The sequence below is a fragment of the Periplaneta americana genome, chromosome 2 (genome assembly GCF_040183065.1).
Source record: "Periplaneta americana isolate PAMFEO1 chromosome 2, P.americana_PAMFEO1_priV1, whole genome shotgun sequence".
NCBI classification, from domain to species: Eukaryota; Metazoa; Arthropoda; class Insecta; order Blattodea; family Blattidae; genus Periplaneta; species Periplaneta americana.
In genome coordinates this window covers 114,023,600-114,038,319 of record NC_091118.1, presented here as the reverse complement: position 1 = coordinate 114,038,319, position 14,720 = coordinate 114,023,600, and the positions used below count along the sequence as shown (strand labels likewise).

At 32.5% G+C, this 14,720-nt stretch overlaps 1 protein-coding gene across 3 annotated transcripts in view; it reads right to left on the bottom strand.

Annotated features, from left to right (window-relative positions):
• The window catches only part of LOC138694525 (LIM/homeobox protein Lhx9-like), a 523,249-nt gene extending 509,717 nt beyond the window's left edge, over positions 1–13,532 (bottom strand). For 2 of the 3 annotated variants that reach the window (XM_069818331.1, XM_069818334.1), the window contains exon 1: positions 13,339–13,524. In XM_069818331.1, the coding sequence (XP_069674432.1) occupies positions 13,339–13,377 (39 nt within the window). In that variant the 5' untranslated portion in view covers positions 13,378–13,524. Of the gene's footprint in view, positions 1–13,338 lie in introns of all 3 variants that reach the window. The other variant, XM_069818333.1, reaches the window with a different exon arrangement.
• Between the last annotated feature and the right edge of the window lie 1,188 nt (positions 13,533–14,720).

Here is a 14,720-nt window from a genome sequence, read left to right as displayed (position 1 = left end):
TCCAGAAATTGTATCATACATTAATATTTTACTTCAACTTTTGTATAAATTTCCCCCAGTCCTTTACATTAAAATGCTAATATTTCTCTATTCATTTGTTTGTATGCGATTTTTTTCTGAATTTGTCTGATATAGCATATTTCCCTTCAAATGTTTTATATTAAAATACTTTTCTCTCACATTTTATGATGAAATGTTTCTCTTTGTTTTAGATAGACCTACATATAAAAAAATTTTACGTTATTCATATTTTAAAAAACATAAAGTGTCGTCTTATGAAAAGTAAATTTCATATAATCAGTTACTTTTTTAATTTAATTATAAAAATTTAAAATCTAGACGATTAATAAATAGCCAAATTTTACTCTATAAGACTGTTAACGGTATATTGAATAACTGTGATTTTCTTAAATTCCTTCAGTTCAAAGTAAAAAGAACAGAATTAGGTCATAGGCAACCTTTTGTTATTCCAATTCCTACAACTGTTTTCTTCAAGAACTCTCCATTGTTTGTTATGTATAATACTTACAACTCTCTGTCTTTAAACTGTAATTCTCGATTAGATTTCAGTTTAACAGTTAAAAAATTTCATACCATATTAAAAAGAATTGTATTTCCTTAGGTATTTAAATTATGAATAAGTGTATTATAATGTTTTTTACTCTAGTTTTGAAATAATTTTGCATTGGCATTATATTAACTGCAATGTTATATTCTAGCATCTATTATGTATCTTTCTTTCTTTCTTTCGTTTGTGTTGCTTGTTTTGTTTTTTTAACTATTATGTATTTTGTATATGCATCAAATATAAGCCACCTATACCTGGAAGCTCCTTCTATTTGTGGTGGAGTTTAAAATAAATAAAAATAAATAAATAATTTGTTAGCAATAATATACGAGGCATAAATTATATATCGATTGCTAATCAAGTTATGTAATGATGACAATCTCATGTTTCCAAAACCCAATCTTCAGTCATTCACTGTCTTACAATTTTCTTGTTACGCGACATTAGTAAATCAGATATTTGCGTTATAACGTAATTTGAAGTAGCTTATATATTGCATTTGAACAAACCACTCTCAGATCTTCGTACAAATATACATTTTCACGTCCTCTGTTTAAGTTTCGACTACTTTCGCAATTTTACTTGTTTGTGAGTATGTGGTATGGAATGTTTATGGTCATAATAATTCTAATATTATAATTCTATTATAATTATAATTCTAATATTACAAATAACCAAAGTTTTCTCTCTTTCTCGGCGTTTAAAACTTTTATGGGATTTAAATGTATTACACAATGATGCACAATAAGCCTTTTAGGTTCACGTACAGGAGGCCTTTAAAACTCTTTAAAGAGTAATCGTAACCTATTACACAATAAAATGTGTACGGCGAAATTTTGATATGGTGATAAATCAATAACGGACACTGTCCCCGATTGGAATTAAAACTTTATTTAACTGTCTATCATTGCGATGAAGTCCAGATGAAGATGACAGCTTGAACAGAAATCTTGAGGGTAATGAAGCCTGATGATGAAATTGAAGGGTTCAGAGCCGTAGTGGGCCAAGCGCCATTTATTAAAAACGGAGAAAGCAAGGGTTAAATTTAAGTGAATACCATAGTTTAATGAAGATTGACACTTCATTTAGTTTTAATGTGTATACTTTATATAACTTGCTATATGTTTCCATTGAATTATGGTTATAAGTTCATTTTAATCCTTACTTTCTGCGGTTTTAGTAAATGGCACTTGGCCCATTACGGTTCTGAACCCTTCAATTGTGTGATTAAGATAAAACTATAATTAATCAAATTCTTCTCACCTGGTATTTAAAATCCCTGAACTGTGTATTGTGAAATGGAGTAGGTATAACAAATGAAATTTTGTGGTGACGATAACTCAAAGAGTAATTAATCAAACTTCTCGGTATTTAAGATCTTAATTGAGTTATTTATTATTACGACCAGACTGTGTGAAGGGACTTTGTGGTCATGATAATTTAAATTAATAATAATTGGCCATAATGCTTCTAACACCGTATTTAAAACGATCATGAACTGTAGCCTATATACGTATCTTTACAGCTTTCAGTGAATATGAATAAAATCTATCTACCATTTAGTAGAAAAAGAATTTTCTGTGCGATAATTCCACTGTTAATGCATCGAAGTGTCTCAAATTCATTATATGATTTTAAAATTATCTCTAAAGAGAATGTAGGCTAGTTCGAACCAAGTGCATTTTCAAATGCCAATTTTCAGAAATCCTAAGCATTAATAGATACAGCAATGAAGCATTATAAAATATAATATTTTAACGTATAAATTTATTTATTTTTATTAAAATCGTTGCAAAATTCAAACTTCTCCAAAACCGACTTTAAGAATATTGTGTTCTCTCGACATTATTTCTTCCGTGTCTTGCAACAGCACAGCTTAGTGTAAGATCAATAGCTAATGCCATTTCTGTGACAAATTTCTCTTCACGATTTCACAGCAGTATGCTACATGCATCCATGGGAACAAAACCTAATTTTTCATCAACTCAAGCTACTGTATGTTGCCGTGGAGCGGCCCACGAGGCGTCGAATGCCGGCCGGCGACGTGCCCTCTGCGGCGTGCCATGTATGTGCGTTGCTAGGCGGCGGTAGATCTCGTTTATCTTACAGAACCCGACATACGAACAAATTTTTACGCTACAAATAACATCGAACCGAATTTTATGCCACATTGTGACTATGGTGACGCAAGTATCTTAGATCACCGTCTTCTGTTTGTTAAAATCTTCGATATATCGATATCTCCTTTCTTCACTTATTCCATAGATCTTACATCAGCATTAAAGCTTTAAGATATGGGAAAAGTCAAGAGTTATATTTGGTTTATTAGTTTATTGATTGCACTATTCAAGTTTAATTTAAAAATGTCATATTTTTAAAGACTTTACACATTTTAGAATTGCATTAATTGTGCAAAAGCAATTTTGTTTTTAAATTCTAATTTTGAATTCATTTTTGTATATATTCAAATAAGTCATGTAATAATGAAAATTACAAAAGTAAAGTTTCGTACTTCCGTCTTTGACTTATTTATTAAAATGACAACAAATTTATTTTTGCTAATACATCTTACTACACGTGTAATAAGATGCATTAGTAAAAATAACTTTGTTACACGTGTAATAAGATGTATTAGCAAAAATGACTTGGTTGACATTTTAATAAATAAGTTAAAGAGGGAAATATCAAACTTTACTTTTGTATTTTTCAATTTTGTTTTTGTTTTATAAACATGGGAATAAGTGGAAGAACGCTGTGATAAGGAAACGTAACGTTGATTTCGCATTATCGTCTGTCTGTCTGTGGGTAACCACATGACTAACAACAACTATAGTGATCCACGGTAATGTGTACGTAACTCGTTTTACCACAAATTTGGTTCAAGGCAAAATATTAATTTTTACTCATTCGCATTGTATTTTTGGTCCAAAGAAAATACTCTTCTTTCATTCACTGATTTATAGTAGCTACTAAAGTGGCTCACCGTAGATTAGCGTGATTAACTATCAAAAAGATTTTTTTTCTTCACGCGATTTAACATGTACATATGCTAGCGTGTGTGTATTCGATTCGTTTTTCCTAAATGTTCACTAAAACACATTTTTGAATTTGGTAACAACAGAAAACACCATCACAACTTTATAGTCTATCTACCTCGATATACTTAAACTTAACAGTTGTTAATGTCAATGTAAAAATTCGCGGTTTTAAATATAGCAAAACATTTTTATTTTTGTAGCAAGACCAAGGAATACAATACGATAGTGACTATAGTAGCGGCAGGAAATGACAGTTTATACGCCTGCAATAATTGAGGGGACTGTACAAATGTTAGATTTACTTATTGAAAATTTTGAAGAGGTTTTCCATACCTAAAAGAAGAAATTCGGCGATATCCTTAAAAAACAAGAAACAAATACGGTGTATGTCTGGAGACAAGATAATTTCTGGTAACTCTAGTCTGTCTCTTGTCACCTGCTTTGGATTTGAACTAATGGGACGATGATTTTCATCCTATATACTGAAAGATCATGTCTGCTGTGTGTATTCCCATGCACTGAACTTGGCGTATAAATTAAAGTTAAAAATACCAAAAAGAAATGTAGCTGTTTACATTAGGTCAAAAGCACCCAATGGTTTGAAGTTGCTGTTTCATAAAGTTCGCATGATATAAACGGTGTTTATCGGTTACGTCAAGTTAACAATGTTGCACAACTTTGCCAATGCTTGGAGGTTCGTAACTGTGTGGAACTCTTTTATCTGTGAATTGCGTTTCATATCTACTGTTTCATGAATATATCATGCGATCAATTTATTATTACATTAAATTGCGACCAGGAACTCCCGATATTAAGTTACTTAGTTTCAAAGAAAGAGTATAATGATGAGTTGTCGTTCGTAAGGATTTTCTTTCTTGTGTTTCTTTTGCTGTAGATACGTGTGAAATTCACATTTCAAAAAGTGAGTAGGGGAGAGTCGGGTAGTATCGGACATCGGGTAATATCGGATAGTGAGTTTCTTTCATCTACCACACGATGATAGTACCTGATTGACATGGTTACGTTTCTGTGATGTCGCATAGAGAAACGTAACCATGTCATTCAAGTACTACCATATGGTGGTAGATGAAAGCAACGCACTGTCCGATACTACCCGATGTCCGATACTACCCGACTCTCCCCTATCTGTAACTGTGTACAGTAATAATTGCGATGTTTATCTTCGTGCCTGAAATCCTAACCGCTGTTAGTACATTTATTAATTCTTTACTAGAAGTATGATTTCAGTTCAGTTCTTGATAGCTGTACACTTTTATTTCACTTGCCTCATGATGGAACAAAATCGTAGCTCCGAAACACATATTTCTACATTTATGATACGCCGAAAGCCAAAACTTTCGTACCGCAAATAATAATACGACCACCGCATTCAAAATGCTTAAGAATGTACACAGATTTTTATTTCAAAATAATTGTTTTTGCTGATAAAATATTCACGAAATTAAATCAAGGTGAAATATTTTAATTTTTAGAATACGGTTATCGCTATAATTAGGCCTACTGCAAAAATTGGTTTAGATTTCAATAAACAGACCCAGAAAATTCAGACTAATATCACAATAAATTCTACAAGTGTGAACTTGACAAATGTCAAGTGTTTAGGAACTATTGATTTCAGCATGTTGAATAAATGTTATTGTATTTACAGAGCGTCTATTATATTTATGTTGTAAATTTCGGGATTATTACTGTTGCTGAAATAACGATAGGTCTAACAATGATAGTCTATTTCCCAAATGCGTCTTGAGCTCTTGAGCTAAATAGTGGTATTTACTGATTGATTAGTCTACATTGTGTGCTTTCTGCAGCTTTTCGCTTAATGTAACTCTAACCTCCAACGTCTATAATTAGCTGAACTTCATCATCTATTTCATTAAGAACAACTATGACAGGTCAATTGGAGGGCACTATGATGACAATTACATATTATTATAATATAATATGCACAGAGCAATGGAGATATTACATTCAGAAGAGGATCAGTGTTACTACAAAGAAGAATAGAAAGGGGCTATCGGAAGATGTGTTACACATTAAAAAAAAAGCTGATTACCTACATAATTTCTTTATTACATACATTTTTTTGGATATTACATTACACAAAAATATATTCATATAAATTTAATGTGTTGAAAACTGAGGTTATAAATATATCACATTATTATTATTATTATTATTATTATTATTATTATTATTTTCTATTCATTGTCCGAAATTTACTATGGACAAAGATGATATGGTGGATAATAAATCAAGCTATATCGTTACATTAGTTCAGCGAAATTGGGACAAATTCTAACTAGACTGATCTCTAGAAAATTAATACTATGCATGAACAAGACAATGCATGGAAAACAGGCATTACTTTTACATATATTTTATAACTTTCTGACTCGTCTAAACAACGACAAATATCTGTAGAATATTTTAATACGATAAATCAGGTCTCTTCAGCATTTAAGATTTAATAAGCTATTCATATTTTTGTGATTTAGGTCTATTAACATGTGTTTTCGAGTTTAAATTTACAAACATAATTTTCAATATAGGATAGGCCTATATTTTATGTTACTAGTCATTAAATGAAGAAGTTTTTTTTCTTTTCTAAACTAATGTGATGAAATCGGAGAATAAATAGTCCTACATTGTTTATTTCATGAAGAGAGGTTTACTTTTTAGTACAAAGTGGGCTACCTATCATAATATAAATTTATTTAATAATTTTGGTCTCAACTTACAACACCTAATTTCATTTGCCTATTTCATGGAATTTTTAAATCATAGTGTTTATAAAAATACTTAAATTGACAAAACACTATGTCATATATTGTAAACACTAAAGAAATATATATTTATTATATTTATTGTCTTTAATGGTTGACCATGTCAGCTGTGTCTTGAAGCAACTTGTAAACACAAAGAACTTCACTTATTTATTTTCTTTCTATTATATGTTATATTTTCCTTATCAAAATTTATTTGTTAGTAATTTTCTCATTATCGGGAACTTGATTCTCCTTCCAGTCCAGCGGGGCTCTTTTGAAGCCAAAAAAGTGACAATTTAGATATTTATGGGACGCATGGCAACTCTAATTGCATGTTTTTTTGCATCGGATCTATGGCATGAAAGAATTTTAGAACAATATGACAAGTATTGAGCTCCTTCTTTGAATCCGATGTCCGTTGATCAACATTCCACATTAGGAGATCAGTGTGGGATGACATTTGTATGACGCCTGCATGTTATTAATCTTTTTCTTTCTTCTTCTTCTTCTTCTTCTTCTTTTATTATTATTATTATTATCATCATTATATTATTATTATCATTATTATTATTATTATTATTATTATACTGATATTAGACCTATTTTAAACAGTTTCTGAGTGTACTGGTTCACACTGCAATATTTTGGTAGTCACAATAAACCATTAAGATATATATATATATATATATATAATTCATTTATGTATTCCTGGTACCAAAATTATGACTAGTAAGTTTACAGATATTTGTGTGAAGGTTCTTTGAAACAAATTATTATTGTGCAAGCATTACTATTAATATTGCGACTACTTCTTTATTTCTGACTCCTAAGTTTCCATACTTTAAATTCTGATGCAATTTCATCAGCTCCTGTTCTTGAAAACGATGATACGAATATTATACAATACATTATAATAATATTATTACTATCAATACTACTAGTTAAGTTATCTTATTCTAAATGAATTTACAATTATTACTTGGCATACTAGAAGTTGGCAGGTATCCAATCCAATCTGAATTAAATTCATAAATCTTCGTTATACTACAGGTGATAATATTTATTACTTTCTGAAGTATCACTTGTAAAATATTTATTAAATTAATATAATTATTATTCCTATTATTATTATTATTATTATTATTATTATTATTATTAAACGTTCCATTTGTTCATTAAGGATTTTCATTTCTCATGTGAGAAGACATACATTCTTTACTGATCAGTCGTTTAAGACAGAGGTATTTATTTTGCTTGTACTGCTGTTTTGGTGGGACCTAATGAGATTATGTTCAAGGAAGAAAACAACAAAAGTGCTGAGAGGTACTTTTCGTAATTTCTCTCTGTGCACTACGAACTCTAATTTGTTCTCACCAAGTATTTAACCCAGTTATATTTTGTACAGTTAATGTAACATTATTTTCACACGTATATATATATATATATATATATATATATATATTATTATTATTATTATTTTTAATAGGTTATTTTACGACGCTTTATCAACATCTTGGGTTATTTAGTGTCTGAATGAGATGAAGATGATAATGCCGGTGAAATGAATCCGGGGTCCAGCACCGAAAGTTACTCAGTATTTGCTCATGTTGGGTTGAGGGTAAACCCTGCTAAAACCTCAACCAGGTAACTTGCCCCGACCGGGACTCGAACCCGGGCCACCTGGTTTCGCGGCCAGACGCGCTAAACGTTATTCCACAGGTGTGGACTTCATATGTATATCACATTACAATGCTTATTTGTTGGATTTTTAAGAAGGATATTCTTTCCAAGAAAATTGATTGTAATACCAATAACATAAAGAAACAACGCAATTTATACTATTACAAACTGCATCGTAACTCTCTCAAGCTAAAATTTCTTCGCTGAGAACAAACTTCTTCACAAAGCTCTCTGTACACAACGAATTCTTACTTGGTCTCACCAACATTGTTTAAATGCAGGTATATTTTATTCTGTTATATTTTATTCAATTATTGTAATACAAATCTCGTTTTGTTGGATATTAAGAATCTTTTCTGAATGAATACTCAATATAATAATAACATAAGAACCAACGCAATCTCTACTAATACAAACTACATCTAATTCTGACTCAGTCTGAAGTTTCTCCACTGACGTCATGAGTTAAAACCGCAATTACTTCGCGCCTGGAATGGAGTTGGTCACGTCTAAACATATTCTAATAATATTAAAAACAAACAACACTTACAGAAAAGATCATGTCGTTTTAGGTTCAAGTTGAACCTATGCCTAAAATGCCACACCGATGTATCAGCGTGACTAAATTAAGCGTAATGAGACTAAATGGTTGAGTTGGCGAGGCTGCAGTAATTATCACAAATTCCCGCTTTATTTGCATATAACTTCAGTAAATTCTGTACAATTCCCCACAAATTTTCGCACCAAAATTATCTTCTTGCCTACAACCTCCTAGAATTGTATTTTTGTTGCCCGTTCAATCCTTCATACATTCTTGTACCATAATATGGATAATCTTTTCGCAGTAATTTGTTTTCTTCCCGATAAATTCTGACACTAAAATCATTCTAGTTTGTTCAAATCTCCTAATAAATACCAACATCTCAATTACCCTTTCATTATAATCTGTATAATTCCCATAAAATCCCGGCACCGAACTAAGTTTAGATAAAATCTGTACAATTACAGATAAGTACTGACATCAAAATTATCTCCTTCTCGTAGTTCGTATAATTTTCAACAAAACCTAGCATCGTCAAGTCTGTACAATGGCAGACAAATCTTGGCACCGCATTTAAATTCCAACAAATGTTACAAAACTCCCGTCAAAGCCTGGTGCCGGAATTAACTCTCTACATAGACTCTACAAATACTGATAAATCTTATCGTCGGAATTATCTTAACGATACAATTTCAGATACCGGAATTATTTTTGTCGCAGTTTGTGCAACTACCGAAAGGTCCTGACATCGGGATTACGTATTGTTGTAGTCTGTATATTTTCCTATAGGCTACGTTGGTAATGGAATGAATTGGTTTACTCTATTGAATTTCTGGCCGATTATTGCGCCAGAATTCCCGACAAATCTTGACATCGGAACAATTAACTGTTGTTTTTTTCAACTTCTAATTCACTATTTCATTAGAATTATTAATTGCTAGGCAGTATATTATTATTATTGTATGTGAAATTTCCAACAAATGTTTATAGTAGAATTATTTTAATACTTCTGTAACATTTCCTATAAATTTTATTATTGCAATTTGTACAATTTCCAATAAACTTTGGCACTGGAATTATGTTACTATTTTAGTTTGTACAATTTCCGAGAAACCTTGGTACCGAAACTATTTTTATCGCAGTTTGTATAATTTCAAATACACGTTGGTATCGGAATTATTTTATTATTGCAGTGTGTACAATTTTCCAGAAAACTTGGCACCGAAATTATTATTTTTTTGGTAGTTTGTACTGTATCCGATAAACGGTGATACTGGAATTAATTTACCATCTAATTTATATTATTTGTACAATTTACGATAACGGAATTAGTTTACTATTCTAGTTTGTACTTACTTATGGCCCTCACATAAGACCGCCATCGATCCCTATCCTAAGCAAGATTAATCCAGTCTCTACAATCATATCGTACCTCCCTCAAATCCATTTAATGTTATCCTCCCATCTACGTCTCGGCCTCCCAACCAACACTCTAGGCCTATATGCATTTCTGGATTCGCCCATACGTGCTATATGCCCTGTGAATTCCAAACGTCAGGATTTAATGTTCCTAATTATGTCAGGTGAAGAACACAATGCGTGCAGATTCTAGTTTGTATTATTTTCGATAAATTTTGGCACCGGAATTATTTTACTATTGCAGTTTGTACTATTTCCGGTAAAAGATGGCACCGGAATTATTTCACTTTTGTAGTTTTTACTATTTTTCGATAAACGATGGCATCAGAATTATTTTACAATTTCTAATAAACGTTGACATCGAAATTATTTTACCATTGTAGTTTGTACTATTTTCTATCACAGTTGGCACTGAAACTATTTTACAATTTCCCATAAAACCTGGCACCGGAACTACTATACAATTTCTGATAAACGTTGGCACCGGAGTTATTTTACCATTGTAGTTTTTACTATTTTTCGATAAACGATGGCATCAGAATTATTTTAAAATTCCCTATAAACGTTGGCGACGGAATTATTTTACCATTGTAGTTTGTACTATTTTCGATTAACGTTGGCACCGGAATTATTTTACAATTTATAATAAATGTTGACATCGAAATTATTTTACCATTGTAGTTTTTTACTATTTTCTATTACTGTTGGCAACGAAACTATTTTACGATTTCCATAAAAGTTGGCACCGGAACTACTATACAATTTCTGATAAACGTTGTAACTGGAATTATTTCACCACTGTAGTTTGTACTGTTTTCGATAAACGTTTGCACCGGAACTATTTTACAATTTCAGATAAGCCTTGGCACCGGAACTATTTTACTACTGTAGTTTGTACTATTTTCGGTAAACGTTGGCACCGGAATTATTTTGACATTGTAGTTTGTACTATATTCGATAAGCATTGGCACTGGAATTATTTTACTGTTGTACTATTATTATTTCAGCTTGTACAATATTCGATGAAAAAATAATTATGGTTTATTTAACGACGCTAGATGAATATTGACACCATAAGTACGAGTATCGTCTTACTGAACTTTGTACAATCACTGACAGATTTTAACACCAGAATTTATTGCTGTAGTTTATATGATTCCTGGTAAATGTTGACAGGAATGTTTATGGCCGTCTTTTGATGCACTGAGAACTTCTTGCATCTGACGAGGGACATACTGATGCGTATTTAAAGGCCTTCAATGGTAGTAGCCACGTCTTGCGGGTTGTAACGCGGTTATAATATCTCTCAGATTCCATGGACAAATTTGGCCAAATATAAAAACAATTCCAGGAGAAATACAACCTACATACGTACATCACAATACTGTAATTCGAAAATCTGGCAATACTAATAAAAATATAAGCGCGCATTAAAAAGTGTGAGCGCTTGCACACATTCTTCCGTACCAAAAGTAGTTGCTACAGTAGCACCACTTAAAGATATAAAATTTAACGTATTCTTCTCTCTTCTTAAGTCATGAATTAAATAAGAATTCCATAGGCCTATATTCCAAGAATGTACAACATTATCCTTACGAGTTGTGATTGTAGTAAATTAATACTACATTAACAACGAGATTTTAAGCTAGGTATTTATATTTTAGAAGTCCAGACATCGATTACAGGGATGAAAATAAAATAAAACATTTTCAGGTAAATAATTCCAATACATTGTGAGACACGAAATATAAATGATAACGCAATTCACTTCGCAGTGTTTATGTATGATTCGTTCTGCAATAATCAAACTATCTTGGTGCCCCTAGTCAGTCATGAAATAACCCTAACAGCTTATCTGATTCCTATTTAAAATACAATACAATTGTTCTAAATATACTTCTCTCAAAATCAGACCTAAGGGCAATAAATTTAAATCCAAAAAATTTGTATCCCAAGTATCTATCATCGTTAACATGCCAACATTTTGAAAATAAATAAACTTATTTATTGCAAAACAATTGCAATTACTAGTATATGATTTTTATTTAAGACACACTTGGATAATTAAATATTCATTGCAATCCTAATGCTGAACAAATATTTGCGTAACAAAATATAGAATTTAAATTAATTTGAGTAATTCTACATTTTCACCCTACTGTATCACTGTTACAGTCACAGCTAAGAGACGGTTGATTTCTCGACACAGAAATATTAAAAGGTGTTACTGAAGAACTGTGTTTAATGTTTCATTATAAGATGAAATATTACATAGTGTGCAATAAAAATATAATAATTTATAGTAATCACCAACATAAATAAGACTCTAGAATACCTCTACGATGTAGTATAGTTCCTCGAGGAGGCTACGCAAATTTCACATACAAACGCACAAAATAATCACATGGGCTCTACCGGTAAGTAGTTTCACAGTTTACTTTGAAGTCACTAAAGTCGCCAAAAAAAAAAATTCAATTATACTTTGCTCATTAAACTCATGTTTTACGAACTCTTTTACGAAAGTTCCGTGCTGGACAGTCGGACATCGTTCAATCAGATTTTAGGCCTGTGACTGGCAATTTAAGCACTATTGCTTTTCGTAACACTTTAAATATCGTAATTCGTTTATTGATGTTAGACCTCAGGCTAACGCTGTATTAAGCCGGTACTGGGAGGGTATTAATTTCGACCCTAGTCGCAGGACATTTAACACTTATCATTATTTGTATAAAAATTCAGGAGTTAGGCAGCATAATCATTTTAGACATAACTATAACACATCCGGTTCAACGTATCATACAGTTTCAACAGACGAGCCAGAACGATTTCAAGTTAAAACGACTTACGAAGCATTTTGCGAACTCATCCCAACGATTATATCAGCACTTGCTGTTTACAAAATAATTACCATTACTGATTGACGGATGTCATGTTCTCTGGCTGAAACATGTTTTGTTCTAGAGTTATAAACAATGATAATAAATGTAACATTTTTAACAACTGAACATCTCTGCTGTTAATTCCTACGAACATATAACCCTTTTACTGTCATATCACTATGTCATTGCATGTGCGCCTCAAAATCCGCCACCAAATTTAAAACTCTCCTGCCATTCGCGGTTTAAACTACAAAATGATCGCACATCTGAGTGTCCAACGATCGACATCTGGCACGCGTACGGAAATCTATCACAAACAAACAACATTTAAAACCGTTTTATGACCACACTAATTGATAGCGAGTCGTGAAACAAGTACTGGCGTGTGTGGAACATGCAACATGTGTACCACTGCACTTGTTCTCACCCAATGCATCCCGGGTGCGGCCTCCTCACACACTCCCATCGGTTCAGGGCGGCATTCGATCCCCGCCGGCAGCACCACAACAAACAAGCACTACCACGAGCCCTCCTCGCACTCGCTCCACAGGTGTCGAGCCTCCGCGCATGTCACGCCGCACACGCAGACTGAGGCTCCGGCCAGCGAGGGCCCCGCGCGGCGACGCCAGCGCTCGCTGCGGCCGGCCGGGCAACCACCACGTGGGCGTGGAGGGGGGAGGACAGGTGATGCGCTGCCCCGCCGGCAGGTGGCGCCACACGCCCTCTACCCCACCACGAAGGAAAATTGTGTGTGTGATTGTATTGTATTGTCTCAAGAAGCGGCTATTCGCTGTGCTCAGTACAACGAGGGAGGCGGCAAATCTTTAGAACCTAATAAATCTTAATCCTCAAGAGACAAAAATACTTGGTCGATGATGATGATGATGATGATGATGATGATGATGATGATGATGATGATGATGATGATGATGATGACAGCTCTGGCTCGGATTTCTCTGACGACTTATTTTTATTCTGGTCTCTTTTTATAAACTTAAATTAAACACTTTTCTAGCTTTTCTGAACTCAATGACATGGGTTTTATTGTCAAATAAATGCATATTTTACCATAGTTTAGCATAAAGTAAGATATGACCAAAATGGTATAAAAGTGTATTTTTGGTCATATTACAATTACAGCAGAGCGTCTCGTTTAGGCACAGTGAAAACGTAAACAAAGTGCAGGTAATGTGTAGGAGAGGACGAGCCGTACGATAAACACGAGGGATGCACAAGGTTTTAGTTGCAATTAGTTATATTAATTAACATTAATTGACATTATATTTTCCAAAAACACACAAAATAAAAGAACACAAATTGCATAACATTATCATATACACATTTTAACAATAAAGGAATTGTAATGTTGAAATAATTCAATATAACGAATCAAATTTTGCTACTTAGTCTATAATTATGATGTTGTTTTCAAGTAGCATTTTTTTACGGTCATGAATTTCATTCTCTGTATGACTAACATAATATCACCGTCTTCTGTACAGTACCTGAATAAATTGAACTTTGAGAAAGGATAATTATTATGATTAGGAAATAGTGTTGTCACTTCAGACCAATATACTGTAGGTTTGTTAATTCGGCCATAAAAGACGGTGATATTATGTTAGTCATATGGAGATTGAAATTTATGGCCGTAAAAATGCTGCTTGAAAGCAACATTATATAAGTAGCAAAATTTGATTTGTTGAATTATTTCAATATTACAATTGCTTGTTTGTTAAAATGTATGTATGATAAAGTTATGCAATTTGTGTTCTTTTGTTTTGTGTGTTTCTGGAAATTATAATTTCA